The following is a 22828-nucleotide window of genomic DNA, read 5'->3' on the forward strand; positions in this document are numbered from 1 at the left end:
AAAAAAATATTTATACTCCTGATTTTATAGTGGAAGTCCTCAAATAATACTTATTACATGTAAATGCCCTAAAAAATTAAATTTACGAATGAAGGCCTTCAGTTACGGCCGGCAACTGACGACTTCGACGCGGCTTCCCGGCATGACTACCCCTCTCAGCTCGAAACCCTCGCCTACGTCCTCATTTCGTTCAAATCTTCCTTCTCAATATAGCCCAATCATCGATATTATAGTCAAACTATAATTTTAAAAGTGTGATTGTCAATTTTTATAATCCCATCCATTCTAACATTTGTACACCTGATTATCCCAAGATTTTTTCCTTTTTCAAGTCTTTTTTTTCATATAAGAAATTCTGATGTCTCCCGCTATTACTTTTTTTTTTATTGAATGTTATAAGATCACAAGTCCTTCAAATCTTCTCTTACATCATCGCAATAAAAACCCTCACCACCTGCCAGAAATAATCTATTTGGAGATCTGACGGAAAAGGATGAGCAATCAAAATTCCGAACAGTTTCTACCTGATGTAAGCGAGCGTGCATCCATGGTTCATCGGGCTTTCTTCTTCAAATTTAACCACGCGAGGATGATCTCGAAGAATGCGATGCGCGCGATCCTTAACAGCGCCTGTACCCATCCCATGAATGATGAAGAGAACGGAGTTCGATTTACATCCTCCAATGGCGATCTGAAGGGTATGTGAAGCATCGTCGATTCTCATGCCGTGCAAATCCACTGTGTTCTTCGATGTACGTACTGCCGGCCCAAAAGAGACCTCGCTATCTTTCTGTTCATCCTTTAGGTATTCTTGTCTGAAATGCTGCTTTTGTTCCTGCAAAGAATAATTTCCATAAATTCAGTTGCATGAGCTAAGAAATTTTATGGTCATTAAAAACCTAGTGGAGACTATTGCCTATATTTGCTGAATTTCTAATTTCACCATTAATGTGCTCATTTCACCTTGCAAAAGAATACAAGATAATCTTCATCAATTTCTACTGAGAAAATAAATCAATATACAGTTCACTTAGTTCCCTCAAAAGACTATCCTTAAAAATAGGTCCCTATCTTAATTGAACTGTTAATTTTCCATCATGGTGAAGAACTATGTGAAGGAAGAGGGTAAAAAGAGGGACCTAAATGAAGTAATTTCAAAAGCATGAACTAAACTGAAGCATGGGCTAATCTCAGGGACATAAGTGAACAAAAGAGATATTTTTAAGGCCTTTTTTGTGTCGTAAATGACGTGAAAATCATTCAAAAGAAAGCAAGATCATACACTAGTTGAATTAAATAATGCCAATATGATGAAATTTTTCAAAAAAAAAAAAAAATCATGTCATTGGCATTGCTAAGTAGACATCAAGTTTCCTCTAAATAATCTAAGAAAAATAGAAAGCTGAACCCACAAAGATGTCTTTGAAGGCCTAGCGTGCACTTGGAGCAGGGCTTTAGTAGTGTTTTTCTTTCTTTCTATTTTAAGGGGTGGTTATGTTTAGGGGTGTTGGGATTTAGAGTCCATCTGCGGTGGCTGTAATTTTTTGTTAAGTTTGTAAAATTGTGGTGATGAAAACTTCTTAAAAAGCTGTTGGTACCTTTCCTCCTAGAAGGTGAATTTTGCGGGGAGGTAATTGTGATTTGTGAAATAGCGAGTGAATAGGCGCCTATTAGAAGTTGTTCGGGCTACAAACAACAATGAGAACCACGAAATGAAGGGGTGTGGATGTCAACGAAGTTCAACACATGTTCCTATACAAGCTACATACACATTGCTTGCAAAAGAAATATGATACAATAAAAAATAGACCCACAATGACCTGGTGGAGGCAGCAACTTAGCGGAAAAATGCTGTTACCTTAACTACAAAACGAACGTCTTTCAAAGTCTGTCTTGATAGAATAAATATTCATTCTTTTATGGCACAACCAGAGGTGGAACTACAAATAGACGAGTATTCTCACGATTCAACTCCCAATTTATTAAATATATAATATGTTTCTCCTACTTCTTGTACTTGGTCTGGCTTATCCAATACATAAACCTATCTGTAGGAATTAACTCGGAAATAAAATCTATAACATACTGAACCACTCTCAGTGGCAACCACCCAAGTGGTAAAATGTCGGTGAGAATATCCAATGACCCCTTCATTAAGGGTTGTCAATTTTTTGGTGTTAACTCCTCGAACTCATTATCTTCTAGAACTACCAATGTTAATCATGTAGGAGTCTCTCTCATAAGCTCAGCTATAATCACTAGCATTTCTCTCACATCAGTTAGAAGCTGATATTCCTCCTCTATATCCTCACCTTTTTTAGTGTCTCATGTGTCACTATTTATTTCTTCAAGTGGTCCATGCTTAGTGAATGAGATTACCGTCCTATTTGACCAATCAAAAATACTATGACCAAAATCGTGGCACTTGAAGCACTTCTTTGTTGAGACAGATGTAGGAGTGCTAGAACTCTCAACTTTTTCTCCACTATAAACTAATTTTTTCTCGAGTGGGGTCGACTGGAATGCTCCACTTGGTGGTTGAACTCTGTTTGAAGGGTCATGTTGATCTAATACTTTTAGTTGTCTCTCCACTTTCAATGTTGGGGTTTGAATAATTTTGTAATGTCCAATAATGTTGCAATTGTATCATAATGTCAATAAATAATCTCAATCCTCTTAGATATGAGGTATGGTGTTATCTTCGGACTCTAATAGCTCACATTTCAATATAAGCGGCTCAAGCTCAATTGTGTACTCATCTATTAAAATATATTGTTATTGCAAATGATGAAGTCTCAAGAATACATCCAATCTATAATAAACTGGTATGTACTTGTGTTTTATCTCTCATTTTATCTTGGACCATATAGTGATTTTATTTTTTCCTTGCCGCTGTTGAAGAAGCTACAAGTTCTCCTACCACAAAGATACACATTTATTTAACTTAATGGTGACTAGTTTTACCATTTTGTTCGATGTAACGAGCGTATACTAAAAGATTGGTTCTACTGCTTGAAATCATTTGATGAATTTGTTTGGATTTATACGACCATCAAAATTCAATAAATACACCTTTACTCAATTATCATGACTTCTACTTTGACACTTCATGCCAAATTGCCAAAATATTGCTTCTTCATCACTGGAAACTACTTGGTGGAAGTGGGGATTTATTTCCTCCTCACGATCTGGTGAGTAACTGTTGTGGCTACATATGAACTCACCTGATTGTCTCCTCTCAAAGGTGATAAGTTCTATTACAGTTGCAAGATTTTCACCTTCATCTCCTCTTCTCTTTGGTGGCATGGCGCCATTTTCTCCTGATCAAGTTTCTGGCAGATGTAAGATTGCAAATCAAGGTTGGTCAGGCCTTAAGTTTTAGTGGTAGATGTCGGGATTGAGTTTTGGTGGAGGTAGAAATGTTGTACTTTGAAAATTTAAGGTTAGTGTTAAAGATTGGGGTGGGAATGGTTTGGGTATTGTGGGATTTCTTTTTTTGGAATTTTGAATTAGGGTAAGAAAAACAAATGCTTAAAATTTAGGATTTTTTGGGCTCTGATTAGAGATAATACCGTTCTAAGGCTCCTAAAAGGTATTTGGGAAGCGGATTTCGCGGTGAGGTGATTGTGGAATAGCGAGGGAATGAATTATGAGAATTTGACATCTTTGGACGGGGACAGGCGTCAATCAATGTCTGTTCCGTCTAAAAACAGCAAGGAGAGCTATGAAATGAGTTTTTATACAAGCTACAGACACACTCCTTACTAAATGAATATGATAACAATACTCCAGAGATTACAATCTCCAAAACTCACAAACAAAAGAAAAGTCTATTCAAAATAGAAAAGACAAACATATATGCAGTTCCTCCTAAAAATTTAAAAAAATTAACATAAAAAGTGGGCCACATAAAGGTCTAGGGGCAGCAGCTTAGCGGGAAAATCCAACTACATCAATTACTGGACAGCAATCCCGTCTCACGTCCATCACGAGATCACAAGATCATGGAATCCTGTTGATCTTGAGTATGCGGGGTTGTGAGATCGTGGGATCCCGCGAGAGATAGCACTCTGTGTTCCGCTTTTCTCGCCTCGTTCGTGGCTTTCATCTTGCATCAGCTGAGGTGAGAATTAAATATATTTATTTTTCTCAAAAAGTCAGCCAATAACTTTCTTACAACCCCCATATTTTAACATATTTGGTTCTTAAAAATAGCTCATTACTATAAAAATTTACAGGAAGCAACAAGAAAAATAGAACTGTGATGTAGGTTCGAAACACAATGTAGATAGAAAGCCATCACAAATAAACCCTTAATTTGTAAAAGTTTGGAGGTAAGTGGTGATGATTATTCAAAATCACCTCAGAATTCATGCCATGCTCACCTGCTCTATTAATGGAAAGCCTGAACTAGTTGTCCTATTCTTTATACTTGTTTCGACTGGTCTCATGTCATTTTTTTTCACACGAACTTTTATTTTTCCACATTGTACCACGGCAGTGCCATCCTCTGTTGGCGCTTCAATGACAGTAGCCACTTTATCACCAAATCCCTTAATAGAAACTCTTTCACCAATTTTTGGAGTATATGTGCTATTGCTCTTTTCTTCTTCAGATGTATTGTTAATTGTTCGCTGATAAGCTGCAGCAATGGAAGCAATTTTAGACTCTGATTTTCTCAGAATTGAATTGAATTGGTCTGGGTTTGCACTCTGGAGCAGATCTTCAAAATTCTTGATTACCGCTTCCATTTGAGACCTTGCAAATTTTAGCTCCTCCTGCAAATTTCTGGTTTCATTTGCCTTAAGAGCCATCTCGCGTGTGCGAAGGTCTTGAGCCTCAGCTTGGATCTACAAAGAGGAAAGTTGAGCAACAATATATTAGAAGTGTAGTAATGTAGACTGATAGTAGAAAAAAACTTACGAGGGTCTTTGATCTATTATTGCGTAGGATTCTTATATAAACAATAAAGGCTTCAGTTATAACATAACATAACCTAGAAAATAAGAAATGGCTAAAAAGCTAGCTTTGTCCATTCCCTGAATGAATATTTATACACAAAATTATCAAAAAGAATAATTGGAAACATGATTACTAGACATTAAAAAAGTTAAAGCTGATATTCAAAACTCACGGGCGGGAGAGAGCAATCCACGGCACTTTCCCTTCTATGCTAAGCATATGAATCTGTGGCACTCCTCTTTTTATGTTAAGCACATGAATTCGTGACAAATATTTCTCCTTATTTAGCACATGAATCCATGTTTTCTTCTATTCTTTATTCAGCAATCCCAAAACTTACAAATACATCCAAATTGGCTGTTAGAGATATACCATTCCAAATTTAATTATGATAATTTTAATTCATTAAGAAAATAGGTCTTCTCAAAAAGGAAAAACTCACATATTGAGAGTAATACCTTATTGTGCCTGGATAACCAATAATTGCATTGAACTGAAGTAAGAGTATAGATATAATTAGAAATCACATCTCATAATTATAACAACTAGCATGCATTTAGTCGATTTGGGGCGCCAGATCTTTTTCTTAGAATATATTATTGGCTGGGAAGCTGGAGGTGAGTTATGCCTAGTAAAATTGTAGGGAGTTATGAACAGCAAAAGAATCAAATGAAAACATTTAAATGAAAGCACCTTAACCTGGTAATGCCACATAAAATGGAAGCTATGTCATCAATAGTGAATATATAGAAGGGGACTCTTCCTGTGATTCTTCTTCTTAAGAACCTATTATATCATGTTAAACAACAATAAATTATTGCCTTGCAAAATACTTTCAAGAAATCTCATTTCTTATGTGATTTATTATATTTTCAATTTTTGTAAAGTAAATCTCAAGCTAGGTTCTTCTCTTGCAAAAATGTGATTTAACAGATGATTTGACTGGGAATAATTGATTTGAGTGGTTTTTGACTCATAAATCTTTCGTGTTTTCCCAATGGTTAAACAAAATTCAAGGTCAGGTGACACCTACACATGCCCCACGTGTTTGAGTGCGCTTGGTGCACGATGCCTGTGATGTTGAAAAGCTTTCTTTAAAGGGGTGTGAAAGGATATGGAAAGCACTTTATGCAAGGAGAAGATTGATAAAACCATGAGAATCTTGAATTTATGGTTAAAAATCAATTGTTGAAAAAAATATATCGGTGTAGAAATATCAAATAGCTGACCCTCTCTCATAGACTAAAAAATGTAGGTTAAAAATAGTTTGACCACTATTGTATTAGGCCCAACTTTTGATCCCCAATTAATTTCATCCCCTAAAATATAGTGCAATGGGATTGTCAATTAATGCAGCATGCTAAAGCATATAATTGTATAAATATATTAATTTAATTATGATAGTTTTGATTCATCGTGAAGATGAATCTTCTGAAATTTAATAAACTCAAATATTGAGAGCAACAGTTTGTCATGCTCAAACAACCAATAATTTCATTGAAACAAAATAGGATTATTTGTAAAATTAAGGATTATATTACCTAAATGTGTTAACTAGGATGCTTTTATTTGACCGAGGCCAAGATCTTTATTAGGTATAATTTGTATTTGGCTAGGAATATAGTAGTGAGATATGCCAAGTAAAATTGTTGAAAGTTATGATATACTTCACTGATAAATGCAAATCAAACTTTGCGAGTGGTAATCTTAATGTAAATGAAACTTTGCTGTTTGCAAAAGTTTGTTAATTTCATAGATCTGCTGCAATTGTACAAAAACATTTATGTTGATTATGTTACTTTCTGCACTCATCTTCATTTCTATATTTGATCTCACTTTCTTGGTCTCATGCATGTTATGTATACTTCAGCTGTCTTATGAACAACCAGCAATATGAATGCAGTTTCAACCTAAAGCTTACTCAAGGGCTCCCCGATTCCACTTTTGTTGAAAAAAATGGAGACTAAATAAAAAAATTGATGTACTTGGATAAATTGTGACCTAATATATCATCATTGAACCTAATGATAGACTAGAAAAACTGAGTGCAACAGCTTCAGTCGAAAAGAAAGACCATCAAAGCTGCCATAAATGTATGCCCACATGGAATTTATAAATTTGACTTTTTTTCCCTGAAAATTACCCAGAAAGATTCACTCAATATGTAATTTAATTGCAGTTGAATTAAAAACCAAAATATATTTGTTGTTATCGTTTAATTATAAAATACCTCAAAGTAAAGCTTTTTAACATCTAAAAGAAGAGAAGCAGCTTCTTTTGCTTGGTACTCCAACACACTTCTCTCATCCACTAAATATTGGTAAAGTGAACCCTGCCATTCCGTTTGTTTGTGAGGAGCTAACTTCATAGCCCATTCTCGAGCACGATCCAGCACTTTCTGATCAAAACCAATCGACTTAGCTATACTCAAGGCATTGGAGTTACCGGTACATCCCCACAAAATGTTATATGTAGGTTGCAGGGTTGCCATGCAAAACTCCATTGCTGCATTTTCAAATCTAGAATCAGAGGCTTTGAGGAGGCTTAAATCTGCATAATGGGTAGTCACCACCAATAGATTGACATAATCAGCAAGGTGCTGCAGTATGCTGGATGAAAGGGCTACACCTTCAGAAGGATCAGTACCGCTCCCAATCTCATCTATGAGAACAAGTGATTCTTTCGTAGTAACTTGTATTATTTTGCAGATACGTGAGATATGCCCGCTGAAGGTAGAAAGGTTATGCTCCAGTGACTTGAATAAAAAATAAAACTTTCAGAATTTATTACAAGTTTTCACCAAAATGCATAGACAAGTACTCTTTATCGAAAGGAGAAACTACCTGGTGGTCACCAATATCTGTAAGAATCTGATCAAACCATGGAATCCTAGGTTTTTTCTTTGCTGGAAGAAACATGCCTGCTTTCGACATTAGGGATGCCAAGCCCAAGGTCTTCAAGGTTGCAGTTTTTCCTCCAGTATTTGGTCCTGAAATCACAACCACCTTTTTGGAAAGTCTTATTTTGATATCTATGGGAACGGGAGATTTAGTCCTGGTTTCTGATACTCCATTTTCCATCTTTTGGCTCCCAACTGATGAAGACAAGGTAGAAGATGAACATATAAGAAACGGTTCGAGAAGCAAAGGATGATAAATGCCTTCGATATCAACAGAGAGTATATCGTCATTTGATTTTTCCGTGTTATTGTCCTCAACTAAAGCTGGGCACACCCCATCCATCCATAAGGCATACGCACCTCTAGCACAAGCAAGATCTAGTTCCGGAATTTTATCCATTAAATGCCTGATTTTGGCTTCTGACTCTGCTATTTCCGAAGTGAAGATTCGCATAATAGCAATCTCTTCAGCTTTCTCCGAGTTCAAAAACTCTACTTCAGCATTGTTCAGTCGAACTGCAGCTTCTGGTTCCATAAAGTATGTTGCTCCAGAGCTACTCACACTCAATACAACACCATTAGGAAGCAATGATTTGTGTGAAGCCTTCACACCAACACACATCCTGTTTCGTCGCTTGGTCACCAACGGGCTATCAATAGCACCTGCCTGAAAAACTTTAATGGACTCCATCTTTAGAAGCTCTTCCAGCTTATCAATGTTCTGTTTCCTTTCTGATCTGATGGTAGCTAAGCTTGTGCTAGCCCGGTCCAAAATTACAAAGAGATTACAATCAATGCAAAATGACATCTTGTTCACTAGTTCTGTCAGAAAATCACAGTTTTGAAGTATATCAACAAGAGGAAAGTACCTGTTCACAAATGAATTCATAGACAACCTCACACAATTCCCAAGTCAGGCAGAGAAATTTAAAGGGGAATTATATTCGTAAGACCTAAAACTATAATTTGTCATTTTCTTTAACTTAAAAATCATGTCGTTGTGGATGCAACGATCAAATCATTGATAATTTGACAAATAAAAAAATTTCATAATTTTGTTATGAAGTTCGTGTCTAGGTAACAAATTTAAAAATGAAGATAAAGGAATTATAGCTTTGTAAATAGTTAATCTTTAGGAGTTATGTACGTAGTTGCCCATGCTAAAGTCACAATTGTATAGTGAAGAAATTTGCCAATTTAAAAGTATCATGATTGAACTTCGTAACATGAAGTAAGCAATCAAGAAGCAACTTAATCGTTTCGAGGTAACAACCAACAGCAAAGAAAGAATTGCTAACCCATCAGAAGACGTCCCGACTGATGAAACCCGCAGCAATTGCCCCATAATCCGTCTTGCAGACGTCAGGCTCCTCCCAACAGCACATATCTCCCGAACAGTCAGAAGCTCTCCATGAACAGCCGACCTCACAAGTTCAGTCACATCATCAAAATCGGAGAAGTCCAACTTCTCCGGTAGCAGTACCGCTGCCGCCGTTTGATCCAAGAGCTTCTGGCTCTCAACTCTGTCCCCGCCGATCCGCAGCCTCCCGCTCCGGCAAAACTCGCGTCCGGCGGCCGTCCGAGAAAAAGCAGCCATCTGCGAACATACTGAACGCCACTCCAGGCTTTTCTCCGCCGCCTCCCGTAGCTCCTCCTCAATTCTAGTCCTCTCGGTTCCCTCTCCTTCTCTTGGACGGAAGCGAATGTGAGGCTCGGATTGCACGGGTTTTCCTTCGGAAGAAGAAGCCGCCGATACGCTGGCCTTGGCGTCGACGGAGTTCAACTTGGCTCTTTCGTCGGCCAAGTTAGGGATCAAGATGCGCGCAATTTTTGAAGCCCTAGATTTGGGCGGGCGGAAGAGGCTAGTTGCTGGGGCGGACAGAAGGTTTGGGGGTTTTCTAATGGGCAGGAAGCAGTGAAAAGCTTCCATTAGAAGATGTCCAGTTCGGTAATGGCTGCGTTTCGGTCCAGGAAGAAAATGGAGGGGAAGGATAAGGCCATCCTCACAAGTTTTTTTTTTTTCTCAGAAATCAATTAGACATGACATATTCTACAATAAAAAACAGTTATTTGCATACATACCGCCCATTTTTTTATATTTACACATATAATACCTAAACTTATTGTTTATATTTAATTTAATGGAGATTTATAAACCTATCACCCAATTCCAATGCATTAACATATCAAAATGCTGACTATAAAATATGATAAAATAGCAACATTTAGCAAACTCCTTCTGAGATATTTTATGTCCCATGACATGTTTCTATGTTGTCTAATTTCAAATCTATCTTAAAAAAACTTGATTTAGGATATTCTCTCTCCCTTTTTTTGAGATAATTACACGCATCTTGAAGCATTGTCGTTTAATTTTTTTTTATTTTTGAATTATCAAATTAATATATTTATGCGTATCAACCCGTTAAGAATTTGATCAAAATAAAAAAACATGAGTTGTAGTTTTATTATGAATTTTGATGTTTGAGTGAAATTTTAAAAAGTATATAAAAGGTGATGCTATTTTGATAAATAATAATATTTTGAATGCCATGTATCTTATCTATCGTCTTCGCAGCAAAACAAATTCCCTTCACATTAACAAAAGCAATCAAAGGGACGCTTCAGATTTAAGGTCATTCATTCATGCTAAATCAGAATTTAAATTCAGTAAGGAGATGAATTTAATAAATCTGAATTTACTAAATCCAATTTCAATGAAGACTTCAATCCAGAGACTCTGCAGCATTCTGGTAGCAAGTGAACGGCACAAACTCCATGGATGATAAGGGACACTGTTCTGTAAATTTTGTAAGAAAATGAGGCCTTCTGTTCACTGAACCAGCACGCAGAGGAAAGCCATTGGTTTGTGGAAGCAGTACCCATTTATTCCAACCTTCAGTAACTCCTTGAGGAAGATCAGAAGGACATTTGGTTGCCGCAACCAGATTACTTGCTGGATTAGCAACCCTAAAAGCCCTAGGTCCTATAATGGTGTTGATATTCGTAGGTGCTCGAGCAGCTATGCGGACAGTAATCACCTTTCCTTCAATTCGGAAGCCATTCATTCGAACCAAAGCTTCTGCAGCAGAGAGAGGATCAATGTACTTGACAAAGCCATAACCCTTGCTCAGGCCGGTCCTTCGGTCGACGATAACGACTGCTTCGCATAAGCTTCCAAAAGGTGAGAAAATATCTATTAATTTTTCTGTATTAACAGACACGGGAAGAAATCCCACAAAGAGTTTAGCTTTATCTACTGCATCCCCTGGCTTGGTATCATGTGATGACAAAGCCTCGGATCCTGGGTTAATCATGCAGTTCAGGAAGGAAGCAAGAGCTGGTTTATGAGAATTTATCTCAGTTTTTGATGCAAAATCTGATTTTGTGGGATTTAATGGAGATGTTACAGGTCTTTTATCATCATGGCTGTAGCATGGAAAATGGTTTTGGTTTGTGGTATGCAGGGCTTCGCTTGAAATTTCCGAATTCAACTCAGCAAGCTCCCTTAGCTGGGCCTGCTTGTGTTCATTCAGTTCTTCATACACAGGAACAAGTAGTTTCTCAACCATTTCTGAAGCACTTTCCAGAGACTTTTCATCTTCTGCTTCTATGTACACATGCAAATCCTCATCTTCAAAAGGTTCAGTTTTCCGATCCTTAAAATGCTTTCCTTTCCATAGCCTTGTAGATCCTTTGCCTCGTAGTAGAATCCTCGCACCAGATTCTCTCTCCATTCTCTTCTGTGTGTGTCCACGAGGCCCAATGATAAGGCCGATGAAGTTGTAATTGGGATACTGTTTTGCTGGTATGTACAGCTTCCTAGTGAATTTCGCTGGTTTGTCATCCAGTGGAGGTAAAAAGAGAGGATTTTTGTGATTCAGCTCACATATTATTTGTTGCCTGCGATGACTCAGTTTTCTCCGGAGCCTATTAGCTCTCGTGTTCATCCTGATACCAACCTCATTGTAAATTGGCGGTGGAGAAGGAGAATGTTCATCCTCCAGGCAGTGCTCAATGGTTCCTTCATCCCTTAACTTGTTGTTTATTTCCATAAGCTGCTTGTTCAACTTGATGATTTCTTCATAGATCTCATAATCATATTTGAAGACATTAACATAATCAGGCAGTTTTAAAGGACCAAGCATCTTCAACTGTAAATTCTCACAAGCATGCCAAACCTTCCTTCTCTTGGAAATTGAGTCATCACCACTAAGTGTTTTCCCTTCTAATCTTGTGTCCGAATCAAATGAATCCCTGCTTCTTTTGCCGGAGCTTCCTGATCTCTCCTGTTTCTGGATATCAATTCTATCGGCTATGAGTTGCTTCATGTTGAGAATGGGGTACATATCATCTGAATCCTTATGGCGTTTCTGTCTTTTTGGAGTCAGATCATCCAGCAAATCACCTGATCCTCTCTTCCTGTCTGAACTAGTTGCAGAAGAACTTGATGGGCACGCTTCACTGCCTTCTCTCATATCTTCAGTTTCCTCGCACAACTCGTCGCCCTTTGATCGAACAGATTCATTACTAGAGATCTGTTCAGCATCAGCAGGTTCATCTCCAGCTTTAGTAGCTTTAGGCTCAAGATCAGATTTTTCCCTTATTCCAGGAGAATCTACGCTCGAAGGAATAGCGTTGCCATTATGGCATCCCATTTCAGATAATTATGGTAGCAATTTGGGCCTATTTCCAGAGTTTATTTCAAAATCTGCAGCAACAGCAGCCAAAACAAGGGTTGCATCAGTATGCACGGTCGTAGTCGAGACAGAAAAGCATGGAATTTTATTTTGTTTTATTTTTTATTTTTCTGGAGTTCAATAGGAGGAAAGAAAAAAAGAGGGATTTGCATGCTTAATTTACATATTGAATACTTAATTTACATATTAAATACACAGTTTATATGTATTAACATATTGAATACTTGATTTTTTATATTTACTTATAAAACATTTTTGAATTAAAATTTGGATGTTGATATAACTAAAATATGCTTTCTTTTGCAAACAACCCCAATCAAACGGGGATCATTATAACAAAGAAAACAGCTAATTGTTCCCATCAGTATTTATGATTTCTTGCAATAATTCCAGGAAAAAAAACAGTAATTCTCTAAATAACACAAATAGTCAAAATTCTCAACTCCAAACTAAGAAAATAATGCTGCTTCTGCAACACATAAGTAACGTATGTTTCAGAAATATCTATGTGGCATGATATATGAAAGGACGTAGAGCATAATCATATTTTCTTCATAGTGGTGGATTTGTATTGAATTACAATTGTGGGATGGTCAAAAGCATAATCCCCATGATTTATTACATGAATTTTAATGCATTAGTACTTCACCTGTGTTAGTATTTTGTGTGTTATGTTCTATACGTACGGTAATCATGTAGCATGTCGTTTGTTTTTTAATTTCATCATTTTGATGTGTTTTTTTGTTTTTATGAGTAAAATATATTGCACTTTTTCTAGATAGTAAAACTTGTATGAACAAAATTATATTTATATTGTTTTACCAACATTTACATTCATAACACTCAATTCTCATTTATTTACATATCTAACGCCTAAACTTCAATTTTTACATAGAAATGTAAAGGCGTATTTTTGGGAAAAAAATTGCGTACGTCAAGCGTATGCAGGAGTTACGTATGTAAAAGAGTACACGGGGGTTACACAGGGATTACAAGGGATTATAACCTCGTTGTACCTCCCGTGTAACTCCCATGTAACCCCGCTGTAATCTTGTAACCCCAATAGATAAAATAAAAGTGCGGGTTACAAGTGAGTTACACGAAAGTTATAAGAAAGTTATAACACGCTTGTAACCCCCTTATAACGCCGGTGTACCTTATTACGTACACATCTCTGCGTACGATTGACGTACGCAATTTTTTTCCGTATTTTTGATGTGATATGAAAGATTTGAGCGGTAAAAAAAAGTAAAAAAAATAAAATTTATGTATGTAAATGATCCTTTCTTTAAAGAAAATATAAATTGCTAGTAGTAGAATATTAACAAAATGAGAATCACCTGCCAAAAGCTTGTTACTGCTCGGGCTTGACTCAATAAATAGCTCACAAGCTAATCCTACTTGATTCATCATGCAGTGAGTTAACTTGTTACATAAAATATGAATACTAATATAAAATGTTATTTTAATTTTTTTTACAATTTAATTTTAAATTATAATTCTTAAAAATATTTTTAAAAATGTTATTTATTTTATTTTATTTTTTAATTTCACTCCCAACTCCTAAGTCTTAACCATTCATTATTTTCTCCATTTTATTGTAATATTGTTTGATTCAAAAAGATTTTCTCTCCTTAATAATAAATTAATCTGGTCATGAGTTGAGTCCAATTGATAGAACTATAATGAAGCCCTACCTCGGCTCGTTTACATCACTATCGCACGCAAGAAATGCCAGATTTGTAAAGAAGACGAAAGGAATAAAAATGCATAAAGAAACGCATAACCCCACAAGCAAATCCTACTTCCCATAAAGCCTAATTTTCTTCCAAAGAAAGACCCCTCATCTGCAACTCAAGCAGATCAAGAAAACACGGTGCAGTAAAAATCCATAAAGAAAAGCCCTGCATCACCCACATTTCTTTAAAGAATAACAATTAAGAAAATGGCGACTCGACAAACGTGTAATTAAATCCGTAAAACCAATCCAGCTTCCTATTTCGATCAAAAGAAACCCTAATTGTCCAAACCTCTCAGCAAATCCGAATCCAAAGAGGCATAACCCGCTTGAGAAAAATGGAAAAGAACCGAGCAGGATGAAAGCAATCTTACCGGTCTGAATCGGCAAGGGGGCGCAGTTCAGAAGTCTGATTTCAATCGTTGTCTTTCTTGGGGTCGCTTACTTGCAGCACGCACCGTCCACAGAGATGGGCGAAACTAGTGATGAGCTCTCAAACAACTCGAAAGAGCGAGTTATATCGGACAGGAGAGTGGGCGAATTGCAACGGATACAAGAGCATCTTGTTTTTTATACTTCAGAACATGTATTTTATTTTTTTTTATTTTTAAATAATGATATTTTTTATGTTAAACTTAAAATTTGTGCAGTATAAGTATAAGAAAATAATTTAGATATTATATATTTATATATAAAAATTATACCACACATTTGTAAAACCTTTTTACCGTTTCAAACTTCTAGAAGAGCAAATTTCGCCAATGGCAGCCCCACCCTATAAGAATTGGATGTTATACACGTAAGGGCTGCTAAATAATAATAATATAAAAAAAATTAGATGATGCGGCCAACCAGACTAATTGGGGTCTCATTTCTCCTTGGGCGTAAGTTTTTGCTTATATTTTATTATTAACTTGTTTTCGACAACGACTGCGATTCAAAGGAAGTTGTGTTTTTTTTTTTTTTATGTCCTCCAATCCTTCAGGTGGGTCGTGACCGTTGTTTGGACGTAGCTTACGTCCGCATTCCAGACGTAATATTTTTTTTCAATTCAACATCATCCTTCAAAATGTACGTCATAAAATTGCCTTTTTGAAATATTTATTTCCGTAAGAAGATAAATAGTTCTTTTTTTACTATAAATTTTTATTATCATATAAGTGAATTAAATGTAAGAAGATTCTTATCCAAATAAAATAAAATAAAATGTAATATAGCTTTTAGAATATATATTAAATTTAGTTGGAGTTTAGTGTTCCCTACTATAAGTATATTAGTTCATAATTGTATCTTTATTTATTAATGCATACATTTATCTACATTAAATTAATCCTAATAGTAATAAAATTTAATATTTAATCACATTATAATAATTGAATGAAATATATTTTATTTCAACAAATCATACTTTATTATGAAAACAACACCAGTCCTAATAAATGATTAATATGACTGGTGTCATAAGTAAGATTAAATGATTAATGAGCAATGTTTGGATATATATGAATTAGTATTCTTGACATGAATGCATATGAATTTATTAGTGTATGATTTATCATACAACATTATATAGTGTGTTCTAAATGCATGACCAAGCTCCACGCGGCATACATTCAGAACACATCGAAAACTGATTGACGACACAGATTCAGTGAAACACGGAGAGTGTCGAGCAATCCATCGCCGTCAGTCTGTATCAGATAATTCCATCTAGGTGGTAGGAAAACCCTCGTCTCATCTGCTGACTCGCTCCCTCCCATTCAATGCACGCATAGGTTCTCTTCCTCAGTGTTTCCTTTCGATCCATTTCGTAAAGTTCTTCCTTTGTATTCCGATTTCTTCTCTCCCTCGCAGCTTGCCGTTTTGCGGTTGACGTCTGGTGTTGTGGGAAAGGGTGGAGATGGCAGAATGGGTGAGGGCTTGTGTTCAGCCGACGCTGAAGATTGTGAATTCGGTTATCGGATTGGTAGGGATGTCCATGATTCTGTACTCTCTCTGGATGATTCGCGGTTGGTTCCGGGAAAGGAGCGAGCTTTCCCCGGGCTTCTCTGGTTCGAGCACTCCATGGTTCGCGGCTCTTCTTCTTTCCTCCTGCATTTCGCGTTCATCTTGTCCAATAGTTTCCGGATAGTCAGTTTTTTTGTTAAATAATATATTTTTTTTCTTATGTTGGGAAACTGACTTTTAAATCAGTTTTTTTTTTCTATTGTTATTGAAAATCTTTGTTTCTTCTTGGAAGTAATATCAGGGCCTGTTTTTTGAGCTGTCATTCATTTATTTTAGGGTTTATAGGTTTATTCTTTATTTTGTGGGCCATGTTGGGGATTAGAGTGTTAAATTTCTTGTCTTTTTTACTGTTTTTAGCTGAATGATTGGAGGAGTCCACTCCATGCTTAAGTTCTTCTGATCCATTTATGAAATGATTTAGTTATTGGTTGCTTATTGTTTAGATCTGTCTATTTTAGGGAAAAAATTTGCGTGCGATAGATGTACGCAGCGCTGCGTACGATATTGGGGTTATACCGAGGATACAAGGGGGTTACAATACAAGGGGGTTCAAGGGGGTTACATCCGCAGTATAATCCCTTGTAACCTCCATTTAACCTTCTGTAACCTACTTGTAACCTAAAATAAGTTTCGCGCTTCTGTTATCATATATTAAGAATTTATTAGTATGTTACAAGTAAGATACAGAAGGTTATAGGGAGGTTACAATGAGTTATACTGCGGATATAACCCCCTTGTACCCTCGGTATAACCGTTATAACCCTAATATCGTACGCAGCGCTGCGTACGTCTATCGCACTCAAATTTTTTCCCTATTTTAGAGTTTATTTTATTGGTTAAAAGTACTAAAATGCCAATGTTACATACCAACTCAATATACATGTTGGATTGTTTATTCATTTTGCCACTATTTTTAAGTTAGGTGGAGTAGTTGTGTTTTTTTTTTAATATGGAAGTAATAAAATGCTCCAATTTTCATATTGTTAGAATTTTTTGGACTGTATTGGAATTTCTATAAACAAATTAATGCTGATTTGCAGGTTCATTTTTTCCTTTCTTGGACTGGGAATTTTCTTGTGCGCGATAACTTGCTCAGGACATATTGCTGCTGAAACTATCAATGGACATTGCCTTTCTTGTGTATCCTTTTCCATCGAAGCCATACCAAATATTCTACTAGTATTTGATCTCTTGAATTTTGCTGCATCGCAATGAAAATTTTGCAGCTTTTTACTACAAAGTTCTTCTTCCATCTGTTCGCGAAGGTTATCCCTGGTGAAGTCCATTATTGTTTGATAATTCTGTTGCAACCTGCTAAAGCAGGTTCTGTCGTGATATCTCTTAATTTAATGGTCTTTTAGAAAAATCTTATTAGTAAATTTTGCATGATTTTATTTATGCATAAACTAAATCTGAAGACGGCTGATTGGTTTTAGAATAGTCTTAATATATATATATTAATTATTTATTTATATAGTTTGTTTTCAGCATTGTAGCAAATATTTTCTCATTCAACTTCTTTCCTTTGCATTTAGTTGTTCAATGCCGCACATTTCTCTCTCTGCGTCTTTAGTAGTTTTTTATCACGTTGAATCTCTCTAAACCCCTCTCGCTTGATCACTTGTTCACTCTTTGCTTTGTTTGCAATGTGACCTTAGCTCTGAGCATTGTAGCAATTACCTTTTTCATTCAACTCCTTTTCTCTTCATTGAGTCCTGGGACGCTTCTGTTGATCAACATTGTACACACACTCTCTCTCTATCCGTCAGTAGTAATTAGCGTCACGGTGAGGACCCCTCTCTCTCACTCCCCCTTCTCTCGCTTGCCCTTCGCCTTTTGTATTTAGCTATCACGATATGTTTCTCACTCCTGGCTTCTTTAATTTACCTTATGTTGTAGAAATGGGTAATAAAAACAAAATTTGAGTCAGATGGATCAACTATTTCTGTGTATGGATTTGCTAATATTGAACACATGTTGAGAAACAAAATGATTTTAAGAAACAAAAAAAAACACTGTTACTTCCAAAGTAGAGTTGCCAAATAACACCCACACACACATATTCTTGCTCTCAATTTTACATCAACAATCTCCTTCAATTGCTCATTGTTGCGCATCTCTTTCTCTCTACCTCTCGCCCCCCACCCTCCTCCTGCTTTAGCACTTGCTTACTTTTTGCCTTGTTTGCTCTGTGAAGTTAGCTCTCAGCATTGTAGCAATGAGATTTTTTCATTCAACTATTTTTCTCTACATTCAGTCGTTGAACGCACTTGTTGTTCAATGCTGCACATCTCGCTCTCTACCTTTGGTAGTTAATTATCATGGCGAGCACTCATTCAATGCCTTTAGTAGTTAGCTATATGATGAATTTCTCTCTCTTGGCTTCTACTCTTTGTTTAATTTACTTTATAATATTAAAAAAAATTAAATAAATATAATAAGGGCATGAGCACTAGAGGATGGACAAAAAAAGTGGCAACCATTGCTTGCGAGGCTAAATTCAGAAGCAAATAAATCAAGTCATATCACACAGGATATGCTATCATAATAAGGATCAGGATTGAATGAATAGAGAAATCAATATTTGAGGATAACATTCCCATGTGAATTTAAAGTTATAAAGGTGAACAAGCCATCACACACTCTCAGAGAGATCATCATTGTTTAAAAAGGTTAAGGGTGTTTCTAAAACTGTTAATTTGTGCCCTATTAAGAAAAACTTTTGGCCCTGCCGGTAATCAAAGGCATATAAATTTAATAAAAAAAAGTTATCTTATCTGAGATAGTGAAAGTTGAAAGTTCAAAAGTTATTAGTTTTTCAAGATATTTGTTAAAAAATATGAAATGGAGTAATCGAGTCGAGCCTAACACCTAAAGATATTAAGGGAAAAAGTTTCACTAAAAAAGAGTGATAGAAAATGTTATGAGCCTTTATAAGAATTATAAAAAAGCTAAAGATTTACGAATCATAAAGTGAGCAAAGCAAAGTTGCTACAATTTTTTCTAATTTATTTAATAGATTAAGTATTAAAGATGAAGAAATAGACTCATTTGGAATTTGGCTTGGTTTGTTTCACTTTCACACTATTAAAATCAAAGACCAAGATTTATTTGAAGGGGAAGACTTCACATCAAATTGCAAAGTTTATTTTGAAAAATTATCAAATAAAATTTGTAGGAATGAAATCATTCTGTAAGAGCTTATAGTTTTATTGAATACTACTCTAAGAAAGGTAAGTTTCATTAGATTTCTGAAAACGCATAATGAAAAAAAAAACGCTTTAGGCCAAGATAAGGCATCTATATGAGTTGGAGAAATGTATATATCATGGTAGTTCAGTAAAAAAAAAATTCTAATGAAACTTTGATAATAAGAGGATGTTATATAATTGTAGCAATAGTATTTTGGCTGATAATATTTATAAAGAAGGAAGATATTCATGTTGCGGTAATCTTAAAAGATTATGGTAATTTAGAGGATTCAAATTTAGGAGTGATGTGTGGAGTTATTCGATAGAGCAATGGAAAATTAACTTAGCAAAGTTACATTAGAATGGGAGATTAATTCAGTTTCATGTTAGAGAGTTTATTATGAAAATTATTGTTTTTGTTAAGATAATTTCTATAAATTATGAAGTGCTGAGAAAAAAAATCTTCATATGATTTTAATTGAGCTCAATAAGGCTTATGACTGAGTATTATGAGAATTGATTTGATATATTGCATTAATATAAAGTCAATAATATGTTGAAGTTATTAAATATTTATGGTTGAACATCAATTAGTTTTTTAGAACTTGTTTTTTATTTGCTAGCCCTAAATTCATTCTACTCATTTTATCCATGCTTCCGTAAGTTCGTACACGCGGCATTATCCATGCCATTGTTGCGAGAAATCACTTTTACTATTGTAACCCACAAATTAAAATTATGTAGCAATCAAACTGAAAGGCTCATTAGGCATTATTTCGTCCTTAACAGGTCAATTATTGTATGCAAATACTCACAATGATAGACATTTTATCATTAAATGAAATTTTGGAGATATTTTATTTTTAAAAACCGATCCGCAAACAGATTCAGATTTGATGCTGTTTCATTAACACCATTATCCTTATTCCATATCCCATATTTGGGGTTGGCTCCATGAATTCTTGTTCATCATAACCATTGAGAGCTACATTGGGTGTCAACTTTATTCAGCTAAGTTTTGCTAAGTTTTTTTTTTTATTTTTTTTTTTATGGTTTATATCTTTTTTCTTTCTACTAGTTCTATATTATTAGCTATCTACTCTCTTCTTATTGGCATATCTTTTGTACTTTGTTTTACATGTGCATGTTCTTTCATTTCCGGAATTTTTCATACTCAACAGTTGACAAAATCAGTTAGCTCTGTCAACCTTGATTGGATTTCACAGTATACAGCATTTGTATTCTTGCTTCTTTTGCTGGAGGCTGCAATTACTACAGATATATTTCTGAACAGACATTGGGAAGCGGTAATTACTCCATTTTTTAGACTTTTTTTACTCTCCCTCTATTTTATAATTTTCATTTTTAGTTGCCTTCAATCATTATTTTTTTTCATTTTTTTGCAATTTTAGGATTTTCCACGTGATCCAACTGGTAGACTTGATGAGTTAAAAGATTTTGTTCAATCAAATTTCGAGTTGTGCAAATTGATAAGCATACTTGTTGTGGTTGCACAGGTTAGCCTTATTTTTTTTTCCTTGACGTCTATAAAAAAATTCCTATTCATTATGTTTGCAGTGGAGGTTTCAGCCAAGTTTTATTAGTTTGCAATTATTTACGTCTTAAATTTTAATCTATTACTTCTAACGAAAACATATTTTGCAACATTTCTTGATCTAACTTCTGTATAGCCACTTCTGATATCTCTCAAGTCTTCTTATCCTTAAAAATTAAATGCCATTTTTACAGAGATTCTTTGAGCTAATTCTTACTTAGTCTAGTTCTAATTTTTCATTCAGTATCTTCTTTTATGGCAAGCAAGCAGCTATCTTAGATATGTAAATACATAAGATTTGTATGTAAATTTTCCTTCTTTTTTTTTTCTTTTTTGTTCTTTTCTTTTCTCGGTGATTGAATTAAGTCACGCCTATTTTCCGACCATCTTTTGGATGAACAACTAACCTACAATGATATTATTATCCATTTAAAGGCACTGTCCATCTTCCTCTCCATGGTTCTGAGGTCTCTAGGATCAGACCATGACTACTATTATGACAGTGATGATGATTCTGTGCCCGCAAGGCTTTCTCTTTTGCGAAAGGACGCTCCCAACACTCATCACATAGCTAATGCTACTTTATTTTTCAAGAATCACCCTTGGATTGTTAGAATTCATGACAAGGTTTGCAAATTATTCCCTTTTCACGTCTAATCTTGTAAGCATGGCTTCCTTTCCCATTCACATTTACTATTTGTTTTGCAGATTAGAAGTAGAAATTGATTGATTTTGGTCGAATGCAGCAGGCTGCTCTTTTGATCGCCAGACTCTGCTGCTGCTGAACTGACGGATGAGTGTTTTAACTATTGTGTAGATGCAAGTTTAACATAGTCATAATGATAAACTATATAGTTTAAAGTGTGATACATGGTATAAATTTAGGCATGCTGCATATAAATATATGGACACCTGAAGTTTGATGTAAATTACTTCATATTATGCGTTTATATTGTAGTTCAGCAATGTATTTATTTTGCCCTCCCTCCATATATATTGAAATCAATCTAAAATCAATTATAATCTAAAAAACGCAATGATGGTTGGTATAGCTGATAACATGATTTTATAGAGTGAATGGAAATAAGTCCATCTGCCTTGCCAAATCGACTCATTGGAAGGATTTATTGAATTGTTTTACAAATGACACAAATCAAGTATTATTATTATGCTTGATGAGAGAAAAGTCCATCTGAAATGTTAAATTGATTCGTTGGAAGTATTTATTGAATTGTTTTAGAAATGATACAAATCAAGTATTATTATTATGTTTGGTGAGATTAGCAAACTTTAAACCATATGTTTTTGATAAGTGAGGCTTGTTGAGTTGCCTCTATGAACTGATTGAACTCAACTACTGATTTGTGCTCCTTTCGAATAGTCTCAAAATATTCTTATTTGGGTCACACATGCTTGAGATGGTCCCATTCTTTTTTAAACGGTAGACTTTATTGATAAACACATCTATTTTCATTATACAAAATGGCACAATTTTCCAATATCATGTATTTGATTTGCATCACACTAGGCAACTAAAATGCCTGCATAATATTTCAAATATGACTATTTTGTATTCCTTTTCATCAATGATGAGAAGGTGTAAGATAAAGAATACAAAAAAGAGTTGATATAAAATTAAATAGGGGCACCTATACAACATAAATAAAATTATTTTTATGACTAAACTTTAAGATTTAGTATATTCATGCAGAAGTGAATTTTATGTGGGGGTAAAATAACAAATATTATTAAACAATTGACAAAAGATATATTTAG

General features: G+C 35.1%; 3 protein-coding genes across 6 annotated transcripts; 1 reads left to right on the forward strand and 2 right to left on the reverse strand.

The window, feature by feature from the left end:
• Window positions 1-21: 21 nt before the first annotated feature.
• Window positions 22-9944, reverse strand: LOC110018562 (endonuclease MutS2). Its single transcript, XM_020715911.1, has 5 exons — window positions 9160-9944; window positions 7806-8730; window positions 7193-7717; window positions 4386-4850; window positions 22-835 (listed from the first exon to the last, which is right to left on the reverse strand). The coding sequence occupies exons 1-5, from the start codon at window positions 9789-9791 to the stop codon at window positions 521-523; spliced, it is 2862 nt and encodes a 953-aa protein (XP_020571570.1). The 5' UTR covers window positions 9792-9944; the 3' UTR covers window positions 22-520.
• A 643-nt stretch (window positions 9945-10587) lies between these two features.
• LOC110018576 lies at window positions 10588-12339 on the reverse strand. The gene has a single exon (XM_020715923.1). It carries the CDS (start codon window positions 12337-12339, stop codon window positions 10588-10590), a length of 1752 nt encoding a protein of 583 aa, XP_020571582.1.
• Window positions 12340-16000: 3661 nt separating this feature from the next.
• Window positions 16001-22030, forward strand: LOC110018593 (tetraspanin-19). 4 transcript variants are annotated; one of them, XM_020715946.1, is made up of 7 exons: window positions 16001-16074; window positions 16154-16366; window positions 17347-17446; window positions 20724-20804; window positions 20910-21014; window positions 21488-21679; window positions 21802-22030. In XM_020715946.1, the coding sequence occupies exons 2-7, from the start codon at window positions 16200-16202 to the stop codon at window positions 21835-21837; spliced, it is 681 nt and encodes a 226-aa protein (XP_020571605.1). In that variant the 5' UTR covers window positions 16001-16074; window positions 16154-16199; the 3' UTR covers window positions 21838-22030. The 4 variants fall into 4 exon arrangements, with proteins under 4 accessions (XP_020571605.1, XP_020571607.1, XP_020571604.1 ...); XM_020715948.1 differs by lacking the exon at window positions 16001-16074 and having other exon boundaries at window positions 16111-16366; window positions 21761-22030; XM_020715945.1 differs by lacking the exon at window positions 16001-16074 and having other exon boundaries at window positions 16111-16366.
• The last annotated feature ends 798 nt before the right edge of the window (window positions 22031-22828 follow it).

The sequence above is a fragment of the Phalaenopsis equestris genome, unplaced genomic scaffold (assembly GCF_001263595.1).
Source record: "Phalaenopsis equestris unplaced genomic scaffold, ASM126359v1 Scaffold000025, whole genome shotgun sequence".
NCBI lineage: Eukaryota > Viridiplantae > Streptophyta > Magnoliopsida > Asparagales > Orchidaceae > Phalaenopsis > Phalaenopsis equestris.

Bases quoted from the DNA above. Each gene is read 5' to 3' on its own strand.
- LOC110018562 (XM_020715911.1), bottom strand. From the start codon at position 9,791: ATGGAAGCTTTTCACTGCTTCCTGCCCATTAGAAAACCCCCAAACCTT. The intron at 7,718-7,805 runs GTAGTTTCTCCT...TTTTTATTCAAG, and splicing joins CAGATATTGGTGACCACCAG to TCACTGGAGCATAACCTTTC. The intron at 836-4,385 runs GTGAGCATGGCA...TATTCTTTGCAG, and splicing joins GCTTTCCATTAATAGAGCAG to GAACAAAAGCAGCATTTCAG.
- LOC110018576 (XM_020715923.1), bottom strand. From the start codon at position 12,339: ATGAGAGAAGGCAGTGAAGCGTGCCCATCAAGTTCTTCTGCAACTAGT.
- LOC110018593 (XM_020715946.1), top strand. From the start codon at position 16,200: ATGGCAGAATGGGTGAGGGCTTGTGTTCAGCCGACGCTGAAGATTGTG. The intron at 16,367-17,346 runs GTTCGCGGCTCT...GCTGATTTGCAG, and splicing joins TCTGGTTCGAGCACTCCATG to GTTCATTTTTTCCTTTCTTG. The intron at 21,680-21,801 runs GTTTGCAAATTA...CGAATGCAGCAG, and splicing joins TTGTTAGAATTCATGACAAG to GCTGCTCTTTTGATCGCCAG.